The sequence below is a fragment of the Silene latifolia genome, chromosome 2 (genome assembly GCF_048544455.1).
Source record: "Silene latifolia isolate original U9 population chromosome 2, ASM4854445v1, whole genome shotgun sequence".
NCBI lineage: Eukaryota > Viridiplantae > Streptophyta > Magnoliopsida > Caryophyllales > Caryophyllaceae > Silene > Silene latifolia.
The window spans coordinates 27,244,362-27,271,783 of NC_133527.1; the positions used below are offsets into that span (position 1 = coordinate 27,244,362).

Genomic DNA, 27,422 nt, shown 5'->3' on the forward strand with positions numbered 1-27,422 from the left:
ATTTTAATTTATGCGGCTTCTTTACTATTCTTTGGTTATTTTTTCCCTTTTTTTTTCTCCGAGCCTCATATAATTTGTCGAGGCTAGTTACTCTAGACTAGATCACTACAAGAAAAACTAAAACAGGCGACCGAAATTTGGCGACTGATATATTTAGTCGCCAAATTGGCGACTGATTTTCAAGTTGGCGACTGAAATCAGTCGCCAATTTGGCGACTGTCTTTTTTAAAAAGGGAATCAAACTTGGCGACCGAGATTTTAAATTTGGCGATCGATTTATGTGTAGTCGCCAATTTGGCGATCGAAATTCGATCGCCAAAATGAATTTCGATCGCCAATTTTTTAGTAGAAACCAGTGTCATTTTTAAAAAGGGAATCAATTTGGCGACCGAGTTTTAAAATTTGGCGACTGATATATGTGTAGTCGCCAAATTTGGCGACTGAAATTCAGTCGCCAAATTTTTTTATAGAAAAACGGAACTCCTCTCTCCTGCTTTACTCTTTCGAAACAAAAAAAAAAAAAAGAAGAGAGGAAAGCAGCGGGCAAAACAGGCGACGACAACAACTACACAACCACACCACCACTTCCACCACTTCCACCACCGTTCTCATTGCCTCCATCACTCTCTTTAATTAGGTTAGTTTTTTTTTGTTTAATTTCTGTTTAATTAGTTTAATTTGTTAGATTAATTTGTAGTTAGTTTGATTAATTTGTGGTTAGTTTGTTAGATTTATTTGTAGTTAGTATGTTAGATTAATTTGTAGTTAGATTTAGTTTAATTTGTGTTTGAATTAAAAGGGAATGATTAAGGGGGTTTGTGTTTAGGTTTAGGGTTATGGGTGGGGGTTTGGTCGGCCGTGGGTGGCGGTGGGGGAAGGGTGGCGGTGGTCCGTCTCATTATTATTATTATTAGTATTAGTATTAGTATTATTATTAGTATTAGTATTAGTATTAGTATTATTATTATTATTAGTATTATTATTATTATTATTATTATTATTATTGTTATTATTATTAGTATTATTATTATTATTAGTATTATTATTATTATTGTTATTATTATTATTATTATTATTATTACTAATTAAACCGCCTTATTATTATTAATGTTAAGCTAAGTGAAACCGTTCTTTGCATTAATGGAATTAGCTAAGTGGAACCGTCTTTTGGATTAAGAGAAATTATCTATTAGCTAAGTAGAACCTTCTTTAGGACTTGATTTTGATAAATTTAGTTTGATAATTCATGTTATTGATGAATTGAGGTAGAATAACCTTGTTATTTTTGTTTTTCTTTTCTCTTTTCGGGGTTGTCATGTTGCTAGGCACCACCGCACGTCTGTGTAGTTGTTGCTTCTTGTTTTCTTTTCATTTTTGCTTTTACTTGATTAGGTAACCTCCTCTTACCAGTTACTTTTTAAATTTACTAATTTTAGTTCAAATTATGTTACGGACTTTAGGATAGAAGCCTTTACTATGTGGTTGAATTGGGCTATTGATTGACTTAATTAATTTAGTACTTGATTGTGTTGTTGTTTGATTTGATGTTGACTTAGTACCCGTTCAAGAATTACTCATTAGGAGTAATTCTTGAATAGTCCCCATTTTGGGATTGTCTTTTGCACGTTTCAAGTCATTTAGGTAGTAAACACGTACTTGTGATTTATTAATGAGGAATGATTTTGGTGGCGATCCCTTTAATGTTCTCCGAATACATGTATATGTGTATTTGGAGGACTGAAGGGAATTTGCTTAATTTTTTCCTCATTAATAAATTACAAGTGTGTTTGCTAGTGACTTGAAACGTACATTGACGGGTTTAGGTTGGAGTGATAAGGACCCCATTCGAAGATGGATTATTTATTGACAATATTTATATATTGTTTTCATATGTTTATTGTATAATGTGGAGTATAATGTTTAAATTTTGTATTTAATATTATTGTTATTTTTTAAAAATGTTTAAATTTCTTTGGGGTCTTCTTTAGATTAAAATGAAGAGATTGAAACGTTCATGGATGTATGAAGGAAGATTAGACCATTCCAATAAGAAAAGACGTCCTACCGCTAGATTTATAAAGGGTGTTAGCGAGTTTATTGAATTTGCTAAACAACAAGATGAATATGACTTGGTAGACAAAAAACTTAGGTGCCCTTGTGCCAAATGGAAAAACTGAAATACCCGACTTGACATTGTAGTAGAAGAACATCTCATTATAAACGGGTTTAAGCCAAATTATTACAATTGGATTTCACATGGAGAAGCATATTCTCCAATTCATGAACAAACTCACACCCAACAAATACAAAATGATGAGAACCCATATAGAGAGATGGTTGTTGATGCTATGGATTCCACTATTTTTAATAGTGATGACCATACAACTATTTATGAAGAACAACCGCCACACCCACAAGCAAAAGCCTTTCTTGACATGTTAAAAGCCTCAGAAAAACCCTTGTATGAAGGAAGCGGAATGACATTGTTACAAGCCGCTTCTAGGCTAATTACCTTGAAATGTGAGTTCAATATGCCATTTGTTGCTGTTGATGGCATTGCCTCGTTCCTTGAGGAATCTTTCCCCGATGATAATATCATGACCCGAAGTTTCTATACTTCCAAAAAAGTAGTTAAAGGTCTTGATTACGCATGAAAAGATTGATGCATGTCGAAGGATGTATGCTATTTTGGAAAGATGATGCTTTGCTTGACAAATGTAAAGATTGTGGGGCGGATAGATATGAGACAAGTGAAGGAGATACAGTTTTGGTGTTGAAAAAAGGCAACGGTAGTAAGAGGGCCAAAAAGAGTAAGAAACCAATAGCATGTAACCAATTGTTTTACTTTCCTCTCGCACCAAGACTTCAAAGAATCTATGCCACCAAAAACATTGCCGAACAAATGAGATGGCACAAAGAAAACCCACGTGCTCCGGGAAAGATGAGTCATCCTAGTGATGGGGAAGAATGGAAACGATTTGATCAGATGTATCCTGATTTTGCCAAGGAACCCCGCAATGTACGACTTGGCTTGTGTACGGATGGATTTGATCCTTTCGGTAATTTTGGGAGGAAGTATTCTTGTTGGCCCGTTATGGTCACACCATACAACTTACCACCTTGGTTATGTATGAAAAGACCATTTATCTTCTTGTCACTTATTGTTCCGGACCAAAAAGCCCGAAACGTAATTTGGATGTTTATTTACAACCATTGGTGGAGGAGTTGAAATATTTGTGGGAAGTTGGGGTGGAAACTTATGATGTGTCTAAAAAACAAAATTTTCAACTTAAAGCTTCCCTTTTGTGGACAATAAATGATTTTCCCGCCTATGGTATGCTATTTGGGTGGACTACACAAGGACAAAAAGCATGTCCTTGTTGCATGGAGGAAAGTAAAGCATTTTGGCTTCCCAATAGCAAGAAAATAAGCTGGTTTGATTGTCATAGATGCTTCTTACGAGAGGAAATCCACATAGGAGGAACAAGAAGGCTTTCACAAAAGGTAAAGAGGTGCTTGATGCCCCTCCGAAACGAGTGCCTGGGGATGAGATATGGAAGACGGTATGTGATTTACCATCCCCTATTGATGGTACCGAGGAAGAATTTAAAGAATTGAAAAAGCAGAAAAACGGTTGGTTTAAAAGAAGCATTCTTTGGGACCTTCCTTATTGGAAGACAATGTTGATAAGACATAATTTGGATGTAATGCACATAGAAAAGAATTTATTTGAGCAACTAATTGACATGATCATGGATGTAGAAGGTGAAAAATGTGATAGCATTTCTTCTAGAAAAGATTTGCAGAAATTTTGTCATCGTCCCAAAGAGAGACTGCCGGGGGAGGATGAGGCGGAGGAGGAGGAGGAGAGAAGGGAAGAAGAGGAGGAGAGGAGGGGGGAAGATGAGGTGAGGAGGAGAAGGGAGGAGGAGAAAAGGAGGAAGGACGAGGGGTTTGGAGATGAAGATGATTATGATGATGATGATGACGATGATGACGATGAGGAAGAGGATGAGGATGAGGACGAGGGGTTTGAAGATGAAGATGATTAAATTGGTATAATTTTGTATTCCTCAAGACTAAATTATTAAAATTTAGAAGTCTGTATAATTTTCATTTATCATTATTTGTGTTAATTTTTATTTGTATTACTGCAGATGGCTGGAGCAGGTCGAGGTAGGAAGCATGGAGGCGGCTCAGGAGGAGGACAGAGTACGCGTCCGGAGCTGGAGGAGGAGTTTGTGCAGGAGGATCCGATGCAGACAGACGGTGACGGTGAGGAGACTGACGCTACCGACGAGCCACGGGTGCCGATACGGTACACTTCGGATCATAAGATGATTCTTGAGCCGGCGGGATTATGGTAAGTTTTATTCTTTATTAGTCTACTATTTTGTTTTTTTTTTATTTTTTTTTTTAAAATAATAATTGTTTGTAATTTTACATGTTCAAAATAAATGCAGGTTTATGGACGATTGCGTGGTACGAGGTGTCACGAAAAGCACGAAGACTAATTTCGTGGGTCCAATTCCTACATCGTGGACACAAGCTTCTCATGCACAAAGAGATGCGTGGTTCAATAACTTTCGGGTATATATTTTCCGTAATTCTTTGTTTTAATAACCAAGGTTATACTTTTATAAATACTAATATGAAATTTTGTCGCTTTTTTTTTGTAGCAAGCATATGCTTGGTCACCGTCTCAAGAACGGAATGTCCGTATCAGGTACGAGGAAGTCGGTACTCGGCGATATCGGGACGTGATTTAGAAGGTAGTTAGGCGCCCAAAGGAACCAGACCACATGAAAGGTATTTAATTAACTTGTTTTGTTATTTGTATTAATTAGTATATACTCTCTTATATTATAAATAATATCAGTAACTTATTAGTTATTATTTCATATGTGTAATTGCAGGTGACAAGTATGAAGGCTTAATAAAGCATACCAAAACTCCCGCTTTTCAGAAGAAGTCTAAGCAAGCATCCCTCAACAAAAGAGGAGGAAAGGAAGACGCCGTGAACGAGCCTACTCATTACGCGGGTTCACGATCGTTCTGGAATCGTATGTTGGGGGTAAGTTTGTCTATTATTTCACACTTTTTTTTGTTTTCAATGCAACATGTTTATTTTATGTTAGATTTTTTGTTGATTTTCTAACATGTATGTTTTTTTTTTTTCATTCAGAGAGGAAAGAAGAAGTCACAGCCGATTGCGACGGTATTTAATCTGTTTACGGACACGCATTCCAGGGTTGACCACAAAGGGGTTAGAACTTGGACTAAGCCAAAAGACAAGCAATTATATGTAAGTTTCCGTAACACTTAATTTTTGTTAATTTACTCTCTTTTAAAATGTCGTATATAAGGTGGTTACCATATTAACTTACAACCATTTGTTTAATATTGTAGGAAGCATTTGAACAAGAAAAAGCGCCAATCCGAAACTCCGGATAATGACATATGGTATAAGTTGGTGGATGGCTTCAAGAAAGGGCACGTGTATGGTACCGGAAGTTCAACACCGGCTTTCTATGAGAAAACGCGTAGGAGATCGACTTCAACAATTCCCAGCAACACGTATCAACCGGGAATTATTAGTCAACTTCAAGGTCAAATAAGAGAGCGTGATGAACGTGATGCCAAACGTGATGAAGAATTGCGCCAAATGAAGGAAAGAATGGCAATGTTTGAGACTTGGTGGCAAGGTTGTAACCCCGGACCTGGACCCAACTACGATCCAAATGATCCGCATGGTCCACATGGGGGGAGTGGAGCCGGTGTTGGCTTCCCAGTAAGATGATTTTAGCATGTAAGCTTGTAAAACTTGAACTTTAGACTTGAACATTAGAATAGCTTAGCTTGTAAAACTTTCATTTTCAATATATGAAATGAAGTTTCAGAAAATGGGAGGTGTTGGGTTGAAATGTATGGTGTTGTGTGTGTTGAAATTTGGGATGTATGGTGTTGTGGAACATCGGTTTTTATGCAGGTTGTAAATATTTGGCTAGTAATGAAAACGGAAAAAATCTGAAAAACATACAGGAGGTTTGGCGACTGAATTGGGATTTGGCGACTGAAAATCAGTCGCCATTTTGGCGACTGATTTATGGTAGTCGCCAAAATGGCGACTGATTTTCAGTCGCTAAATCCAATATCAGTCGCCAAAGTTCCTCAGCCAAACTGGCTACGTCACCCAAAAATGGCGACTGAATGTAGATTTGGCGACTGCATTTCAGTCGCCAATTTGGCGACTACCTATAATCCGTCGCCAATTTGGCGACTACCCTATCAGTCGCCATTTTTGTCATTTGGCGACTACCCTATCAGTCGCCAAATTTGGCGACCGACTTTAGTCGCCAAAGCTAGAAAAGGCGACTAAGGTCCGCGACTGACGTTTGGCGACTGATTTCAGTCGCCAAAATGATTTTGGCGACTGATTTCAGTCGCCAAAATCAGTCGCCTGTTTTAATTCTTTTTGTAGTGGATGTGATATTGTTTTTCCCAAAACGTTGATATTATCCGACTAAACTCAACTATCACAAAAAGTGATACCTAGAATACAATCTCGAATATCATGAAAGTATTACCATAAGGTAGTGGTAAAGGGGTAAGGTAAAGCGGGTAAAGAGGTATAAATATATAATTGTCAACTTCAAATATACTACTCCCTCCGTTGTCCCGGTTAATTGTTATCCTATGGTTTTGACACAAAGATCAATGAATGAAGAGAGGGTCAATTATAAGATGACAAGTAGATCAAATTGAGTGTAAAGGATCAAATTGCTCATCAAATGTAATCCTGAAATAAAAAAGACAAGAACTTACTAAGACACCCCAAAATGGAATAAGACAACAAATGACCGGCACGGAGAGAGTATTACTCCCTCCGTCCTGGTCAATTGTTGTCCTTTGGTTTTGTCTCAAAGATAAAGAGAAGAGGAGGGAGTCAATTACTAAATGACAAGTGGACCAAATTGAGTGTGAATGATCAAATTACTCATCAAGTTCATTCTTAAAATAGAAAGGACAACAATTGACTGAGACACCACAAAATGAAAAAAGACAACAAATGACCGGAACAAAAGTACATTTCTAGAGAAAAAATTTATTGATTAGTAAACTATATAGCCCACTATCTAATTGATTCATGGATCCGCCCGGTATATAACAGTTTCAGCAACTCTCCTATAAAACCGTCCTATAGTATAGGACGGCCCATTTATAGGAATTAGCCCAATAGTTAACAATTAATGCGATTAGTATCTTGTAGTTAACAAGAGAACAAAAAAAGCAGTTAACAACTACTGTACTTCATAGTCGTGCTCTGTTCTTCCACTTTTTACGTGAAGAAATTAAGAATTTTTCACTTTTAAGTTTAAGGAAATTTTTTTCACTTTTCAGTTGAATATGATATCATAGGAGGTTTTGGCATCAGATTAGAACATTATAAGTTCTTAAGCTATAATCACATGTTCTTATTATAAATTAATATGTTTTAACTTTGAATATTTTATGTTTTAATTTATACGTAATTTTATTAAATTTCTCTTATCAAACCCCTTTCTTAAAAGTGAACTTCCAATGTTAAAGGTTAAATTGTCAATTAAAATTATTGGGTTTTCATCTTAGAACCTTGAGTTTTGAATCAATATAAATCTTAGGTTTTGTATCTTAGTTAAACTTGTTTTACACCCGTGCAAAAAAATGCACGGGTCGTAACAACAGATGTTAAGTGTTCAATATCGTAATAATATAAATTGTCCATAGAGACGGTATTGAATTTAATCGGTCCTCTTATTTATTATTGTAACCACATACATATAATGAATTGAACTTCCTTATTCAAATGTTAAATTCAAATGACGGTGTTGAATTGTAAATATGATATTGTTGATGCCTGATGTTGGAATTGATGGCTGGTAAAGCCACTTGGTTTTTTCCAAGTTTGCATTTCTTTGTCCCACATCGGTGGGTGAAAAATAGTTTGGTCACTTTATATTAACTAGTTTACTCCACTAGTTAATTATGTGGACCAAGGAGGCTTTTGTTGGGAGTTTTGGGCCAATGGGTTTGGGTCCAAATACACACGCGCGCGCGCGCCGGCCCGGCCCGGCCCGGCTCGGGCTCGGGTAGAGCACCTGCGGTGCGAGCCAAAGGCTCCTTTTTACCTTTTTTGCTCTTGTGTGTTTATGGGCTTGTTTTGTGTTAACAGTCGGTCAACATGACTGTTAGTGGGAGAGAGTCTTACTCCCCTTTTCGTGGTTTGTTGCCTGCGGTTTAGGAACACTTTTTTTTCCTCTGCCTGCTCTTATTTCCTATAAATAGAGCAACAGGAACACACTACAGAACACAAAAAAAAAAACAATCACTCTCCTCTCTTCTTTCTCCTCTTCTCTTCTTATAATTCTGGGTCATGATAATTATTTTCGTTCCAAGTCTCACAGTTCCGAGTGGGCGAAACTGAGTGGAGACTGTAGTGTTATCCTTGGGGAACTACCGGCACTAGCTGATCGCCACCACGGTCGTACCAGAATATAGTTTTCAAGGCAGTGGCTCCCTTACCACGGCACTACGAATCGGGTTATATCTCTTCTGTTTTTTCTCGCTTTTCATTGTTACTGCATCGTTTACTCCAACAATTTGAAAACTATATATCTGTTGTTGTTAATTGCTGTAACAATGTCGTCTGTTTTAGCAAAAACTCTTCCTGATTTGACTAAACTTGAAAAACTAGACGGTCATAACTATAAGCGTTGGTCACGAAGCGCCGATGTTTTTCGAACAACCGCAAATTGATTATGTCTTTGTTTAGTGACCCGCTACTCCCGATAAAGAGGCGGTCATTCTTCGAGACCGTAGAGAACACCCCCCTGCCAAGTATGGGGCTGATGATGCGGGGAAAAAGAAATATGTTGTGGGTAAGTGGCTGCAATTTCATATGGCTGACGGGAAACCCATCATGGAATAAGTTCATGTCTACGAGAACCTATGTGCTGATGTCGTTAATGAGGGTATGAAATTAGATGACACTTTTGTGGCTAACGTTTTGCTAAAGAAATTTCCTCCCTCCTGGTTTGACTATAGGAACCACCTTAAGCATAAGAAAAAAGACATGTCTCTCCCAGAACTAGTAGGACACATGAGGACCGAAGAGGCAAATCGCCTTAAGGACCAACCTATTAGTCTTCCTGTGAATGCTTCTGTTGCTGTTGTTAAAGTTAATCTGGTTGAGTCTGGTGGTCCGTTCAATGCTGAGAAGTTCAAGGGTAAGGGTAAGGCCAAGGTTAGTCAGGGTAAGAGCCAGGGTCCAGCTAAGAAGAATGGTCCAGGGAAGCATACCAAACCCGTTGCTAAGATTCAGAAACCAAAGGGTCCCATTGTTTGCTATGTCTGTGGAAAACCTGGTCACAAAGCCTACCGAGTGTAATCGAAAAGAAAAGCGCTTTGAAGCCAATGTTCTTTGTGATGATGATGTCATTGCTGCAGTGGTTGTGGAAGCTAATCTGGTGAGTAATGTTGTTGAATGGGTCTTGGATACTGGCGCTTCCAGGCATCTCTGTGCTGATAAGGGATTATTTGTTGAGTTCGAGGAGGTAGCGATGGGGAATGCGTCTACATGGGTAATTCTTCTCTCGCAATGATCACAGGCAAAGGCAAGATCTTTCTCAAACTCACCTCGGGAAAACACTTGCTCTCACCAATGTTTTATTTGTACCCTCATTGCATCGAAACCTCGTGTCTGGTGCCTTATTGAACAAAGCTGGTTTGAAACTTGTTTTTAAGGCTGACAAGGTTGTAATGTCGCGTAATGGGGAATTTGTGGGCAAGGGTTATCTTTCCGGGGGTCTTTTTGTATTGAACAACGATTCGATTTTTAATAATATTGCATCTACTTCGCTTATATTCCGAGTCTATTGATGTTTGGCATGGTAGATTAGGTCATGTGAATGTTGACTATATTAAAAAACTTAGAACTATGAGTTTAATTCCAAGTTTGACGAGTCAAGAATTCTCTAAATGTGCCAGTGTGTTGAGGCTAAATTCACAAAGAAACCTAGTAAACCTGTCACAACTAGGAATACGAGTCTTCTTGTGATAATTCACACCGACCTAGCTGACTTCAAAAATGTGGCAAGTAGAGGTGGAAAGAATTATTATGTCACCTTTATAGACGACTGTTCAAGGTACACCCGTGTTTATCTACTTAAGACTAAAGATGAAGCAGAACAATCGTTTATAAACTTTAAAAATGAAGTCGAAAATCAACTCGACAGAAAAATTAAAAGGGTAAGGTCTGATAGAGGTGGTGAGTATAAATCTAGTTATCTAGCCGACTTTTGTCTTTGCTAACGGTTTAATACATGAGACTAGTCCACCTTACTTACCTCGGTCTAACGGTGTGCTGAACGAAAAAATAGAACCTTAAAAGAGATGATGAATGCTATGATTTTAAGTTCTGGCCTATCTGACGATATGTGGGGGGAAGCAATTCTATCGGCTTGTCACATTCCACCTTACTTACCTCAGTCTAACGGTGTACCTCATTAGAGAATTTTCCTACTTCTCTAATGAGGTTTGTATGCACATAATAATACTTAAGTTTTAATGTAACTATATAATAATTGTTCTTGTTGCTCATTGTAGAAAGCCAACAAAGAAGCCTTGAAGAAGAATATATCAAAGATTGAAGAGCCTAAATTATCAAAGGATGATCATCAAGGCGACAAGACTCGAGGTTTTTCGTATCTCTCATATGATGATATTGTACGTAGACTTTGTTCCGGGTGTAATTCCAGAGCAGTTATTTGTTACCACCCGTGCTTGTAGAATGACGTCCTTAGTTTAATCCTCCTCTCGGTCTCCTGAAACAATGAACAAAATGAGGGCTCAGCTTTGGACCGAGCGAACTCACTCCGACGCTCAAGTCAGTAAACTTAAGAGATAAGTTGTTGTTACTTGGCGAAGTATATATTGTAGAGAGATAAGGAAGATATTACCAGATGAATAGTGATTCTTCGGTTAAATTGTGGATCCTTTCCTCAATGAGAGTTGAGGAGTATTTATAGACTTTCACCTTTTGTCACGTAGTGGCCAAGTGGCCAAGTGGCTAGCAGGTGGAAAGACTGATCTACCCTCGGCCGAGGAACCCATGGCAGGCCGGCGGGCCCTGTTGACTCGCCGCCGAGGGGTCTTGGATATGAGTTCGCGGATGTGTGCCCCGGCTGGCTAGTTGCCCCAGCCGGGACCCAAGAGACAGGCCGACAGGCTGCGTCGGTTAGGCTGTCTAAGTCGTTGACTTGCTTGTGGATATCTTTGACCTTGCTCAATATGTTGACTTGGTCAGCGGGTGCAGAATATGCCCCATCAATTTGCCCCCAGCGTAGTCTATGCCGTGGTATGGGCTCCGATGTGTGTTGAGCGTATATTCTGCGTAAGACAAAATTTTTCTGCCCCTGCTTTTTCTACCTCGGCTTGGTTCTGCTTAGGCCGTACCATATCCCCCCTCCACATGGATGTGTAAAGGGCATCCGATGTGGAAAATAAAGTGACGCTGGCCGAGACCAGGGTTGAGAGTGCCGGTTGTTTTTTATTGCCCCCGACCGGTGCTACCTAGCTTGGTTGATCATACGGCCGGCGGAGAACAGATACTTTAGGAATTTGTCGCGGAAGATGAATAGGCAGAGAGATATGAAGGGCGTGTTGAAGACGCTTGGTCACTGTTGCATTCATTGACGTTCAACTGTTGCAACGATTGACATTCCGTGGTTGTATGTCTGACACGTGTCTGTTCGCTGATTGGCTGACGTTTCATGGGCTGTGCCCTGATTGGTCCTTCTTCATGGGCTTTCCCTTATAAATAGGGCAGTTAGTCCCTGAAATTGGCCACCAATTTCATTTTCTCTAAAATTTTCTTCTCTCTAAACTTTCAAGGGCTTCTTTCTCTTCTAATCTTCAGAGTCGTTACTTCGGCTAGTGCTTTTCTTCAAGGTAAACAAACAAATTTTCTCTTATTTTGTTAAGTAATTGTTGCTACCATGTCTTCTGCTGATGCCGGACCTAGTAACCATGCGCCGGCGGGTTCCCCCTCGCGTCTTTATGAGGAGGAGATACTAGACGCCGTCCCGATAAGGTCTGGGGCCCTAGGTCTCCTTCTCCCGAAGTCGATCCAAAAGCTTTGGAGGATTGGGAGGATGATGATGATGTTGATGATGACGGTGATGATGACGGTGGTGATGCTGAAAGGGCTCATCCTAATGAGGGGAGGCAGTACGTCATGGATCACGGCGAACCTTGTAAGGTATGCCCTGACCGTGCCTGGACCCATAAGTTCGCCAGTTGTTCCGGCGAAATATTTTTCGAGGGCATTTCCTACTTCGGCAGGGGATACAAAATTGTTATCCCTGAGGAGGGTCAGGCCGTCTGTTGCCCTCCCCCGGGTTGCACCGGCGTATACATCTGGCACCTGGAGTACGGGCTCCGGTTTCCGCTGAATGATTACGTTATGGCCATCATTAGAGCCATGAACGTCGTCGTGGCCCAGCTGCACCCGTTGGCTGTTAGAACCATAGTCGGCTTTGTCTGGCTCTGTCTCTTCAAGGGGGAGGTCCCAACGGTTAATTTATTCCGTCGGCTTCACCACCTTCGGCCGTCATTTCCTGGCCGCGTCGGATGGGTAAGCGTGCAAATGGAGCCGGGTTACGTCTCCGTTGATAAGCTTTCCTCCTGCAAGGACCGGAAAGATCGGTGGGTGTATGTTGAGGTACCGGATGACTATCCACGCCCGGTCCTTCCAAAGACCAAGTTAATTTGCGGTGCGAGACTAAGGCGGAGCATGACAAATGGGTCACCCGGAGTAAGCTTAAGATGGACGCTAGCAAGGTCCCTCTTAATGCGGATGAGAAGTCGGCGATGAGGCTTTTGAGGCGGACAAGAGTGGGGTGCCGAAAAGATGGATTCCCCCGACGCGAGATCATTCTTCGGATGAGTCGCTCTGCCATGTCGCCTCATACCGGCCCTAGCACGGGGTGAGTGGGGGGGTGTGAGGCCCATCTCTCGCTCTCCATGTTTTGTTTCTTGAACTTTGATTTATTTCTTCTACTTAACTCTTGCTTTGTTTCCTTTGAAGACCACTTTGGACCGGACTGCTCGAGGATATCCTCCGGAGAATGGGGCCGCACAAGGATAAGACCGTTGCTGATTTGCATCCTAAGGCTCTAACCCGTGATCGCAGAACGTCGCCGAATGATCTCATGGATCGGCAGCTGAAAGGCTTGAATGTGGAGGCGGCCCAGTCTAAGGCTGCTAGTAACATGCCGCGCCGAACGCGGAAAACAAAGTCTTCGGCGGGGACGGCGTCGACATCAGTTCCACCTCCCATCCCTTCAGTCCAGAAGGAGACGGTGGTGATCGTTGACATTACCAACGGGGGGGACTCCGATGCGGAGGGATCTCCCCTTGTCCGTAAGAGGAAAGAGCCTGCTCCTGCCGCTGATGCTTCTACTGCTGCCGGCAAGGATATGCGTCCTCCGACCAAGAAGGCCAAGCATGGTACAGATCTATCCTGTGGCTCAGACTTAGCCGGTTCATTAGGCGTTCCTGATGACAGGCTCTCCGGTATGTCCATGTATGTTGACACGGATGCTTTAATTGAATTTTTTGTAGATCAACCGCTGCCGTCTACCGGTCACACTATTGAACGGCGTGCCGAGAAGAAAACTGCGCAGGCAAGTGGTCAAGATGCCACCGTTGTCACCTCCTACCCTCAGCCTACCCCCTTACAGATTAAGTCGGAGGGCCTAAGTTTGGCCAGGTTGCTGTCGAAGTGGGTTGATACGGCCGGTGCTCTTATTGTGGAGCAAGAGAAGGCCATTGCTGAAGCTGCCCCACAGCTCGAGCGGCTCAGGATCGAACTCGACGCTGCGAACAAGGAAGCCGAGAGGGCCAAGGCTGAGGCTGAGGAGGCAGTTCGTGCCGAGAGAAAACTCAGGGAGGACGCTGAAAATGAGGTCCTTGCTGAGAGAGCCAAGGCCGAGGCTGCGGCGGCTGAAGCTGCTAAGCTGCTGGAGGGGCGTGACCTCGTTCAGAAGCACGCCGACCTTTACCGTACGCAGAGGGACGAATGGAGGGGCATGTTTCAGGCCCAGGGGAAGGTGGTTCGGAACAAGGATGCTATCATCACCCAAAGGGAGGAGGACATTGAGACGCTCCAAACCGTTATCCTCCCTAACATGTGCGCCCAATACCGGGACCTGGCCGAAGAAGCTGCCAGGGAAGTGATTGGGGAGCTCTTCCCTCTTGATGGCTCCTTTCCGTGGGACAAATTTGACGAGCTGTTTGATGACAAGCTCGAAGCTAAGGAGAAAGCCGCGGAGGAGAAGGCCAAGGAGGAGGTAAGGGTGAAGAAGGAGGAAGAGGTGGCCGCGGAGAAGGCAGCCCTTGCTGAGAAGACTAAGGCGGCCAAGGAGGAAGCCGAGAGGATGAAGGCAGCTGAGGCTGCTGAGGCTGAGGCTGCCAAGAAAGCTGAGGCTGAGGCTGCTGAAGCTGAGGTCGCCAAGACAGCTTCTGGGTCACTCATCAAAGATGATGCTGATGACGCTGCTGATGGCAAGCAGCAACAGGCATAGGGAGACGGGCGGTCGTCACCAGGCTCACCCGGCGTCTCGGATAGCTTCAGCTGTTCGGGAGCCAATTATTAAGCCTTTCCTCCCTGCCATCTTTTGGCGCTTCAAATGATATGTCTGTAACCTTTTGCTTTTCTTTTCCTTGTATTTTGTACAACTTTGGTAGGTTGTGTTTTGGCTTATCCTTATGGGGACGGTCGTCGTCTGTATTCTCCTCACTTGTAACCTGTTATCATTTTTAATAAGAGTTTGCTTATTTTGCCTCTGGCTTGGCCGAGGTCTTTTCTTGTCTTCGTCTGAGTTGTCTTCTTACGTTATTAATTGAGCGGTTCTTTTGTTTCTTCCCCGGCCTGGCCGAGGCAGTTTAGAGTGCGTATCTCAACTGTGTTTAACGTTTCTAAGGCATGTTGATCGCTTTCACGAGTATCAACTGCGCTGGTAGTGACTGCCGTGAGGTCTGCTTCTTGATAGTGACACCCGTGGCGTCTACTTCTTGATAGTGACTGTCGTGGCGTCTACCTCTTGGAGTGACTGCCGTGGCGTCTAACTCTTGGGGTGACTACCGTGGCGTCTACTTCTTGGGGTGACTTCCGTGGCGTCTACTTCTTGATAGTGACTGCCGTGGCGTCTACCTCTTCGAGTGACTGCCGTGGCGTCTACCTCTTGGGGTGACTGCCATGGCGTCTACTTCTTGGGGTGACTGTCGTGGCGTCTACTTCTTGATAGTGACTGCCGTGGCGTCTATCTCTTGGAGTGACTGCCGTGGCGTCTACCTCTTGGGGTGACTGCCGTGGCGTCTACTTCTTGGGGTGACTGTCGTGGCGTCTACTTCTTGATAGTGACTGGGGGGGGGGGAAATGAACACTTTGATGGAAAACTTGGACGATTCTTCATTAGATATAAACATGCGTCGGGGTGCCCACAGTTGTCTTGGGCACCTCCGCCGCTATACAAAGTATTTCCCGAGATTGTCAGTGTTCTAATGGCTCATCAAAGGCACACCCTCCATGTCTGTCAGCCGGTATGTACCCGGCCTCGTTTCTTCAACCACTTTGTAGGGACCATCCCAGTTAGCCGTCAGTTGCATCCATGAGGTCGCCCTCCTGTTATAAGGATGGGTTTTTCCCTTTCTCTGACTTCTTTGCCACTTTGAGGGATTGCATGTTGCACCCTCTGGCAGATATCTGGATGTTGACCACCTCGTCCTTCTCGTCCTTGGATACGAGCTTATGCGCTTCTCCCCGGTCCGAGACATACATCAGTGTCAAGGCCCGGATGGACATCACTGCGTCGGCCTCGCTCAGAGTGACTCGGCCTATGAGAACGTTGTAGGCGGACGAGCCGTCAATGACCACGAACTCAGATAGGACATTCTTAGCCGCATTCCCCTCGCCGAACATCACCGGCAGATCCCGATCAACCCTGGGGTACCAGCCGGCCCCGGAAAAATCGTACAACGGATTGGTGCAGGGGCTCAAGTCTTCAACCTTCAGACCGAGGTTGAGAAAGCACTCCCTGAACATGATGTTCGTGTAGGCGCCTGTGTCAATCAGGCACCTCTTGACCAGGTGGTTGGATATGTCCAAGTGGACTATAAGTGGGTCGCTGTGAGGGGCGATGACTCCCTCGTAGTCCTTCTTCCCAATAGTTATATCGGGGACGTTGGAAGCGGAGATCGCTGTTTTGGGCACAAAGTTGATGGCCTGATACAGCTCGTTCAGGTGCCGTTTGTGCCCATGAGCGGACCCACCGTTCTCGTTGCCCCCGATGACAACATGGATCACTCCTATCCTTTCAAAGACGGATATCTTATTTGAACCGCCGGCCTCAGTCTTTTGGCCTTTGGCAACATACTTGCCGAGGCTCCCCTTCCGGATCAGCTCTTCAATGGCATTCTTCGGATGCGGCGAGTTGTCGATAAGGTGACCGGTGTGGCCGTGGTACTCAAGATCGGCTCGTGTCACCGTCCCCCTTCGGCACGGGGGCCTTTCCCACTCGGCCCTCGTTCTTGCTCGGGCGAAGACCTCGGCGCGCAGATACGACCGGGGGGTGTGGCCATTGAACCGTTTCGGTAGTACGGTCTGAACTCCCCGGCGCCCGCCGAGTTCTCGCTCCCGGCAGATCGTCGACCGTGACCTATTATTGTCACGGCGTCCTTCGTCCGGGTTGTCCTCCCGGCGGCTCTTTCTCTCGAGTGCCGGCCTCGCCGGGGCCTACCTGTGTTTTGTGATAGTCCTCCACCTTTATGGCTTGGTCGGCCATCTTCCTGGCGGAGTCTAAGTTTAGGCCACCGCACTTGATGAGCTCGTTTTTTAAGTCTCCTCTTGGGAGACCTTTCATCAGTGCGAAGGCCGCCGATTCATTGCTCACTCACGAATCGCTCGAACCTTGGTGTCGAACCTCTTCACATAACTCCGGAGAGACTCGCCTCCCTCATGTCTGATAGTCAGGAGGTCCGATGTCTCGACGGCCCTCCTCTTATTGCAAGAATACTGGGCTAGGAATGTGTCCCTTAGGTCGGCATAACAGTATATCGACCCATCGGGTAGCCCCTTGTACCAACTTTGTGCCATCCCCTGCAGAGTTGTAGGGAAGACTCGGCACCAAACCTCATCAGGTTGCTCCCACACCGACATGTGAGACTCGAAAGCCTCGGCGTGGTCGGTTGGGTCGCCTTCTCCTTTGTATGATATGGGTGGCAACTTTAGCTTAGTCGGCACCGGGACCTCTAGGATGTAGGCATCGAGGGGCTGTCTGACCACGTGTCGAATGACACGCGGCGATCGGCTCCTCATATCCTTGGTCCGGCTCCTCTCCCCGTGGCGGAAAGGGCTTCTTCTCCGACTCTGGTGAGTCGGGCTTCTTCTCCGACTCTGGTGAGTCGGACTTCTTCTCCGACTCTGGTGAGTCGGGCTTCTTTCACTCCTCTGGGGTATGCCTCGTCGGTGCTGCGGCGACGCCATCCTCCCGCGAGTGCGGGAAGGACTCAGGTCTACCACTAGCACTCTGGGCTCCCCCGGCATCTTGACAGGGCCAGCTTCCTCCAGTGCTCCGTTCAAGTCTCTTGGAGTCACATTCTGGGCCCTGGTCTCTTGGACGGGTTCCGCCGCTCTTGTCGGTGTGACAGTGTGAGCCGGCGTACTACTAATTAGGTCCAGGAGTAGCTTCAGTTTTGCTGCATCAACCACATGTCCCATGATGGTGACCGTTTCGGCGGCGGCGGCACGATCTCGGTATTATTGGCATCCCGTACTCCGGTTGAATTACCCGGCCGGTGGAGGGCTGCGCAACTCCAGAATTGTGGACGGTATCATCTTGGCAGAATTCGGTTTCGTCAGTCACGAATACCTCTTGTTGTTTTGACATCTTCTTAGCTTTTTGGGTGGGTTTTTGTTTTTTTTTTTTTTTTTTTTTTTTTTTTTTTTTTTTTTTGGGAATGAATGTGACTAGCTTCTAGTATCTCTCCCCACAGACGGCGCCAATTGTTCCGGATGTAATTCCAGAACAGTTATTTGTTACCACCCGTGCTTGTAGAATGACGTCCTTAGTTGAATCCTCCTCTCGGTCTCCTGAAACAATGAACAAACTGAGGGCTCGGCTTTGGACCGAGCGAACTCACTCCGACGCTCAAGTCAGTAAACTTAAGAGATAAGTTGTTGTTACTGGGCGAAGTATATATTGTAGAGAGATAAGGAAGATATTACCAGATGAATAGTGATTCTTGTAGATACCTCGTTTCTGCACCTCCCGCAAACCACCCGGTGATGATTGGGCCGCATGTTTGATACGCGGAACGATTTGTGACAGTTCGTAAGATTATCGTCAAGTGATTGCTCAAATATTAAATGTCTACCTCTTAGATGTCATCTACGCACCGATACGGTCGTTTTGGCAGTAATTAGAGTACATTCGGAGTCCGGGTCAAAAACCGTCTCCATTTTCTGATAACCGTTAAATCCCGAGTCAGAATGTTCTGGAATGTTCCGGATACTTCTATTCCATATTTTACAAATTTTATCTTTTGGTAAATAATATCCCGTAATATTCATAAGATATTCGAATTATTTCCGTCCTACCATAACTCAAACGCGGAAATCTTTCTTCAGCAGGAGGAAACTTCACGGGAATAGACGCAAAGCAGCGCTGCGCCTCTTCCAAGAGACGGTGATGGCTGCTGCGTCTCTTCCCAGGCCCTTTTCTGCATGTTTCACGTATCTTTTTCATATCTTTCCGAGATTCACTTCCAAAGAGTCTCCGAAACCCTAATTCCTTCACGTGATTAGTATAAATAGGAGCCTTCGCTCCTCATATTTCTCACGCGAGTGTCCGCCCTTCTCTTCTCCCTTTGCATTCTAGACTTTGTTCTTACTTACTGGCGCCTACGTGCTTGAACTTTCGACCACGTAAGCTCGGATCTTTCCGGGTACCAGCCTCTCCGTTGCATGACCGACCAATTTGACCAACTACACTCAATCAACTTAATTAATCAATCGTTTTCCTCTTACGAGGGCACTCTCTTTGCATTCGCGTCGAGCATCACTAATCGATATCTTAGTTCTTCTCGTTTCGTCAACATGTAAGTCTGAGGGTGTATAATCCTTATTTATTTATTGTATTTACTTTTCGTATCATCAATTGTAAGGTTTACGTCGAAAATACCGTTGAAACCGATTTCCAAAACCATGCTTTAAAACCTATTTTGCAGATTTCCAAGAAGTAATCAAGTCGAGAAAGGACGCAAAGAATCGCTGCGCCTCTTGAAGGAGCGCAGATTTCGCTGCGCCTCTTCGTGAGGTTGCCGCAGATTCCTCGCTTCCTTTCTTCTTCGTTTGTCCTCTCGTAATTCACATTCAAATTCTGTCTTTTGCTTGCTTCGTCTCATTAATTCTTCGTCGTAGTATCATAATAATTCCACATATGTTATAACCATCATTAGTATGTTTTAATTTATCACAAATCCGACTTAAATCCCAAATAATCTAATATTTGCGGGTTTTTGTCATTAAATTCAAACCCGGATTTTAGAGATTCAATTTGTTCATATTGAGTTTCTGGAATTCGTCATTGATATAGTTTAATCTGTTTATTCGCATGTTCGTCACATATTCGTTGTATATCCATCATATCTAATGTTAGTTAACTTATTTCAATAGAGGACTCATTAATATTTTCATCATGATTTCATGTAGATAATCCGTTTCCGACTCATCCCATCCATGTTTATCGCTTTTATGACCATCATTCACATGTAATTAACCTATTAATCACTTCCGTCCGAGTAAATATTTTAATCCATCATTAAATTCATCAATTCAGATTAACGATTTGCAGTTCCGGTTTCACAGCCAGAACTCACCCTTGGAACAGACGCAAAGAATCGCTGCGCCTCTTCCGCAGGGCGATCTGCTGCGCCTGTTCCAGGATGATTTCTGTCCCTGAACTCCGTTTCTGCCTTGACCTAGTTTAATTAGCTTACGTATTAACTAACTATTAACCGTATTATCACCTTCTGTTCTGTTCGTAATTCTTGTATTCCTTCTTTTATTTCTTTTTCTCAAATTGTCCGTTTTAAAGGTATTTTCGACATAAATCGCCTAACCCAATGTAATTAATGTAATTTTCATTATTGTATTTCTTTTATTGTATTTCTTTTATTGCTTTTATGTTTTCACATGTAAATGAGCATTAAATCCTATTTCGACATTAATTGTATGCTAATTATGTGTCAACCGACTTAGTAATAATTCTCACATGCTAGGATTAAAACTTGGATGTTGCATTGCATGCACATAGCCGACGATATATCAAGTACGAATAACTTCCCTAATCATTAGTAGAGGCCGCTATCGAGGCGGGCGGGATTAGGTGTTCGATCAAAAGAGCTTCCTAATACGTACCCTCACCCCTTACTCCAGATCTTCGTGAGCACCCGTGTTCATTGGCATCCACGAGAGTCATTCTAGACATAGAATGCTAAGGGTAACGATTGCTTAGTGTTCATGTCACTAATTTGTGTCTTGACATGACACGAGGTATTCGAACGGTTCCAATTTCCCATAAAAATTGGTGGCGACTCCATACAAAATGCAAACGCTTGTTTCGACCTTCACCAAGCGCCCGTGGCGGCCCGCTGTCCACGGTTTGGCGACTCTGGGATAATACACTTACGTGTAGCCAAGGGTGAAACTTGAACAAGGTTAGGGAATAAGTTTGTACAAGACAATTGTCGGTTTTCATAACTCGGTCTTCCTAGATCGTTTATTCGGCCTTCCTAGGCCCAACCCAACCCATTCGACCAATCGTCTCGTCTAAACGGTCCTAATTCCTATTTGGGCCTAAGGATGGATAGCGATTGACGTCATCCATACCATGATGCTTACTCTTGTTTGTATCAAGGGCCTTCACTACTTGAGGAAATGGACTAGGAATCGGCCTTACTCTTGTTTGGCACGAGCCTCTCCACAGACTTCGGGTTTGATGGTTCGGTATGGCAACCCACCCTTTAAACCAAAACCCTTCTAAATGCACTCAGCATCCCGTTATAATGCTTGTATAAATGTGTAAACCTTATGTGATCACCACTTCTAAACAAAATCATGACGAATTTTCAAAAATCAAAACTCAATTTCAAAACAAAATTTCAAAAAAAGGCCTTCAATTAGCGCAAAATCCGGTCAAAACTCTGTCCGTTTGTCATGTCAAAATTCGGGCCACAAGCCCATTTCAAAACCTCACTTCGAGTCCACTCCTACAACTACACTACAGTTGACTAGGACACACATTTTCAAAGACCTTGTCTTTCTTCAAAACTCACTCAACACAAGTGGCACACACCCACTTCACGAGTCAAAACTTTTCCTCTTTTAGCAAGTGTGATAGAATGGTCGATCGTGTTTTGATTCGTCGCCGATCTCTTATCCAGTTTCCAAGATGCCCGGATCAAGTGATGAAACGAATCTCCAACAAATTCAAGATAGTAATGATCGAATCCTAGCCGCGCTAGCCCAAATGCAATCTACTCAAGAACAAACCTATGACCGCCTTGAACTCATCGAAGGCCGTATCTATGATGTAGAGGGAAGGTTGCCTCCCCTTAAAAGTGAAGTACTACGTAATTCCGATGACGAGTCTAGGGATGAGAATCCTATCATAGGGACGACTGCAGCTGAGAAAAGACTCCAATACCTAGAGGAGCAATTGATGTACCTTAAGGGGGATGACATTTATAGGGAAAACAATCGCAAGTATGAAGCCGTCAATTCCAAATTGCTAACTAACTTTAACATGACGGATATCCCTAAGTTCAAAGGATATGAGAACCCTTTGAATCACATCCGTGCCTTCAAGGATTACATGTCTATCAAAGGCATCAAACCCGAGATGTTCTTAAGGATCTTTCCTTCATCTCTTGACACCATCCCGAAGCAATGGTTCTACACTTTAGATCACAAGAAAGTCGCTACTTGGGAAGACGCCGCAATCGAGTTCTCTAAACAATATGCGGATAATGCCTAGATCCAAGTCAACATGCGTACTCTAGAGGTTCTTACCCAAAATGACAAAGAAGGATTCACCGACTTTCTAAGTAGGTGGAGGAAGACTAGTACTCAACTAGTTGAACGCCCGGATGAGGCTACCCTTGTGGAAAAGTTTGTGGATAATCTCAAGCCCATATATGCCAACCATTTGAGATATCAAAACATCAAGACTTTCAAGGACTTAACCGTATTAGGGACACGAATTGAAGATGACATCCGTAAAGGACTCTTGTCCAAAACGGTAGGTCGAGGATATCAAGGGTCCACAAGTCGTTCATACGGCTCTACTAGCAAGACCGACGAAGTTAACCTTCTCGAGCCATCTAAGAAAACTACTCCACCAAGAAAATTCACAAACCTTGGGGATACGTACTCCAACGCTCTAAAAAGGTTAATGAAGCAAGGTAAACTCCAACCCATTGGACCTACTCCCGAACCTGAAAGGAAGTCCAAGTTTTGGGATGAAAATTCATACTGTGAATACCATAGGGGCAAAGGGCACGACACAGAAAAATGCTACAAGTTGAAACACGTTCTTCAAGATATGATTGAAGATGGTCGACTTCCAATTCCACCAGGAGGTAAACCCAACAACACTCAGAATCCTCTTGGAGTTCTAGTGATTACAAGTGACGAATCTACCTTAGATTGCTCGCATCTTATCTCCCCGAAAGAAGAGGTCATTAATGGGATATGGACGGATAGTGAGGAGGACGTCTATCTCCAAGATCTTCCCTTAATCAAAAGCGCCGAGAGCATCATAGATGAGATCATTGCCATGCTTGGGACTGCAGAAACCGACACAAAGCAGCAGAAAGGGTGGAGAAAATCTATCAAATGGACTAACAACCAAGGAAGACTCTTCAAACTCACCACTGGAGAAGGAGAGATGTTCAAAGGAGAACCAGAAGACGACGAGTTCGAGTCGGAGTCGGAGTCAGAATCAGAGTCGGAGTCTAGAGAAGTCATTAGAGAGTCTACTCCTGTTGTCATCCCCACTCCCTTCGTTTCTCCTAGCTTAACCTCGAGTAGTCACAGTAGTTCGGGAAATGCCCCAATTACTGTCCCTTTGCCGCCACTGACCATGGATCAGTTGGCTTCTTTGTTTCAACTTTACTCAAATCTTAATATGAATAAATCAGGTTCTGCTTACTCTTTGTGTTATCTTGAGTGCAATTGCTTTTACGATGATACCGAGGATGACCAAGACCCAGACTTGACCGAAATACCTCCCTACGTAGCCAAAGAAATACTACAGGAAGGGGAAGGGGGACCGGTAATAGAGGACACCGAACCCATCAATGTAGGAACCGAACTAGAACCCAAAGAACTTAGGATAGGGACTACCTTGAGCTCAACCGAAAGGGCCGATTTCATAGACCTCCTAAATGAATTCAAAGACGTTTTCGCTTGGTCCTACAAAGACATGCCAGGAATCGACAGGGATATTGCCGAGCATAGGATTCCAATTAAGCCAGGTTTCAAACCTGAGAAACAGAAGCTTCGACGAATGAGAACAGAATGGGCTCTAAAGATTAAGGAAGAAGTTGACAAGCAATTCAAAGCCGGGTTCATCAAAGTTTCCGAGTATTCTGACTGGGTAGCTAACATAGTACCCGTGCCCAAAAAGGATGGGAGAATCCGTGTTTGTGTTGATTTTAGGGACTTGAACAAAGCAAGTCCAAAAGATGACTTCCCTCTACCTCACATTGACATATTGGTAGATAATACTGCAGACCACGCATTACTATCCTTCATGGATGGGTATGCGGGTTATAACCAAATCAAGATGGCCGTGGAAGATATGCATAAGACCGTGTTCGTCACCCAATGGGGAGCATATTGTTATACAGTAATGCCGTTCGGATTGATCAACGCCGGAGCTACATACCAACGCACCGCAACTACACTCCTACACGACATGATGCACAAAGAAGTTGAGGTATACGTAGATGACATGATCGTCAAATCCAAGGAAAGAGAGGGACATATTGCGAACCTTCGCAAGTTCTTCGCAAGGCTACGAAAGTACAACATGAGACTCAACCCCGTAAATGCACATTTGGGGTAACATCTGGGAAACTCCTGGGATATGTCGTTAGCCAACGCGGTATAGAAATAGATCCTTCAAAAATCAAAGCTCTGATCGAAATGCCACAACCTCAAACAGAAAAAGAAGTCAGAGGATTCCTGGGAAAAGTATAATACATAAGTCGATTCATATCGAAACTTACAATGATTTGTGAGCCTATCTTCAAGAAACTCAAGAAAACAGACCACACCATGTGGGATGATGATTGTCAAAAGGCGTTTGACCGAATTAAGGAGATATTGGCTAAACCACCAGTGCTCATGCCACCGCAACGAGATCAACCTCTTGGTTTATATCTCACAGTAACGGAAACCGCCATGGGTGTCATGCTGGCTCAAACTGTAGGAAGCGAAGAAAGAGCTATTTACTATCTAAGTAAGAAGTTCTTGGAGTACGAGTGCAAATACAGACCTTACATAAACGGTCATAATGTCAAGACAACGATCATAAAAGGTTAAGCAAGAACTCATCCTCCTGGATGAACGTAGGCTACGCGCCTTACATAATGTCCAAACATATCAAGCACGTATCAAACGAGCTTTCAACAAAAGGGTTAGGCCAAGAAACATCAAAGAAGGAGACTTAGTACTCAAATCGGTTAGAGCTCTTTTACCTGTCGACCCAAGGGGAAAATTCAAACCTAACTGGGCCGGACCATTTCTAGTCAAATCCATACTCCCAGGGGGTGCGGTTAGAATTACAGACTTAGACGGGAATGAGTTTTCAAACCCCACAAACCTTGACCAACTGAAACGGTACTATGCCTAGAATAGGACAAACACGCGCCTCGCGTAAACCCATGTGTCGCTCTTGTGGCACTAAATAAACGGCCCCTGGCCAAGCTGAAATAAGCTAAATGTCACTGTGCTCTTGCATTTTGACAAGTTTGTCATCCTTATATCATCAAACAAACTAAATTCGCACCTCCAGAGTAAGTAAAAGCTCATGCTTATTTTCTATGTTCATTACAAGCTCTTGCTTCGAACAATTATTCTTTTACATTTACTCGAACTACGCGCAAGGGTTTGATTTCGCTTTTTCAAGTGAATACGTAGGCAATCCTTCACGGGATTCAACCCATTATATCTAAAATGTAAATAGAAGGACATTTGCATTGCATTTGAAATTCGACAAGAATAATAAGTGGAAAATCTCAACGGTTCCATAACCATTTAACCTTTTTTATTTCATTCGTTTCATAAATAATAGTAGTACGTTACATAATAAAAATAGAATAGGCTAGGATTCTAAAAATCCCTCCTTTTTATTACAACAATAATAATAATAATAAAATAATAATAAAGAGACTTGGGCTATTCCTCCATTTTCCCCTTGCCCTTGTCATTCTTGTCATATTTCCCGTCACGACTTCGAGCCGGGCGCTCTTGCACCACTTCAGACCTAATCACCAACGGTCTTTCTCGAGGCCTGACTCTTCCGTTCTTGCCAACCACCATTTCCGCGACAGGAGTAGTCTTTGATTTCTTCGAAGGATGAACGACCTGAAACCCAGCTTCTTCTTCTCCTCTCGTCGGATGCTTCTCCTTCTCTTTTCTCCCTCGCGCACCTTGTAGTCAACAGCTCGCGTTTCCTCGATCTCTCGCGCTCTTCCGGAGTTGCAGCCTTTCTCCACCTCAGATAAGAATCCGACACCCACAAAGCATTGGCGGAGAAGCTCAAGAACCACATGTTTCTTTGGGCCCATTTAATGTCCCACTCCCTTCGGCTCTCTGTAGTAAGCGCCATAGCAGTCTGCGGGACGGTATCAAGCCTAGGGATCGTCTGCTTCAGCCCAACTTGCCTCATCAGTCTTTCCGGAAAGATGCGTACCATAAACTCCAATCCCGGAATACGCACGGACCTAGTGGGATCCAAAGAAGACACTCCAGTAACAGACTTGAGGTGCCACCACGGTACGACCCACCTGATCAACGGACCATCGTCATTCTTGACTTATGTTCTTCCAATAATCGCAGACCGAGTAAAGTCCACCATGTACAATCGCGTCCTCATCGCAATCGAACGAGCATGATAGGAAAGTGCATGAACTGGGGGCTCGATCAATCGGAGCCGTTCCATAAGCCAAACCTACCAGAAGCAGGCATTAGTCATCAAAAAAAAAAAAAATGTCTTTTACCTGCAAAATGACGGGACTCCCCAAGAACGGCAGATCGCGGTTGGATTTCCTATTATCCAAACCCAAAATGATCTCTCCTAAGCATAAGCAAGCTGGGCTCCTACGCAGCTCCATTTGCTCAATAAGACCCAAAAGACGGGGATCACCTCTCAAATCTTCATCAACGTGTCCTTGGAAGACGTACACGTGCAGCAAACAAAAGCCAAACGCCCTCCTCCTAGCAACATGAGAAACAGTAGGGTCGGCCCTGTTGATGAATCGGTCTACAAAGTCCAACATTCTCACGCCTTTCGGGGTAACTAAGCGGTCCACCTCGAGTCTAGTCAGTCCAAGCAAGTCTCTGAATTTGCTCTTATACCCTTGTGAAAGAGAAGGGATGGCAGGCAAACGTTCGGGATCCCACCCACCAATAGCAGCAATTTCTTCAGGAAATGGGCAAATATCACCTCCCGGGAACGCGAAAACATGATAATTCGGGTCCCAATAGTCAAGACAAGCATCCAAGAACGGTTCTACAACCTTAATGAGTTTCAAACTCAACAAAGACCCAAGGTTATAAGCACCCATGTCATGCTTCTCCATATTTGAAAATTCATTGGTCCATTCCTTCAAACGGATCTCCAAAGTATTCATGATGACAATTTTCTCTCGAAGATTTATTTTGGGAGTTTTATGTGAATAGACGAGGAAGAGACGAAAGATTTATGTAAATTAAAGCTCCGTCGACGCTTCTATTTATACTAATTGCTGTTTCCAAAAATCCGCCGTAACGGACAAGCTTGGGAACAGCGCAGCGCTCCGCGCCTCTCCAGGGACGCAGACTCATCGCACCTCTTCCCCGGTCTCACTTCGTGATTTCGCGTTGGATCTTTCCTAATTCTATAACGCATGATTTCCTATTCTTGCGGGGTTTTATTTTGGTAAATACGAGAAGTTTACCATGTTTCAGGCCTTCTTGGATTCGCGGGCACGTGTTTCAAGGCAACATCGACATTTCCGCCATTATATCACATTCGCATATTTCATTTTAAACA

At 43.6% G+C, this 27,422-nt stretch overlaps 1 protein-coding gene across 1 annotated transcript; it reads left to right on the forward strand.

The window, feature by feature from the left end:
- Window positions 1-3,833: 3,833 nt before the first annotated feature.
- LOC141637923 (uncharacterized) lies at window positions 3,834-4,769 on the forward strand. Its single transcript, XM_074447344.1, has 4 exons — window positions 3,834-4,056; window positions 4,158-4,363; window positions 4,464-4,590; window positions 4,680-4,769. The coding sequence occupies exons 1-4, from the start codon at window positions 3,961-3,963 to the stop codon at window positions 4,767-4,769; spliced, it is 519 nt and encodes a 172-aa protein (XP_074303445.1). The 5' UTR covers window positions 3,834-3,960.
- The last annotated feature ends 22,653 nt before the right edge of the window (window positions 4,770-27,422 follow it).

Coding starts and splice junctions, on each gene's coding strand:
- LOC141637923 (XM_074447344.1), top strand. CDS start 3,961: ATGAAGATGATTATGATGATGATGATGACGATGATGACGATGAGGAAG. Junction 4,057..4,157: donor AGATGAAGATGATTAAATTG/GTATAATTTTGT, acceptor GTATTACTGCAG/ATGGCTGGAGCAGGTCGAGG. Junction 4,364..4,463: donor CTTGAGCCGGCGGGATTATG/GTAAGTTTTATT, acceptor AAATAAATGCAG/GTTTATGGACGATTGCGTGG.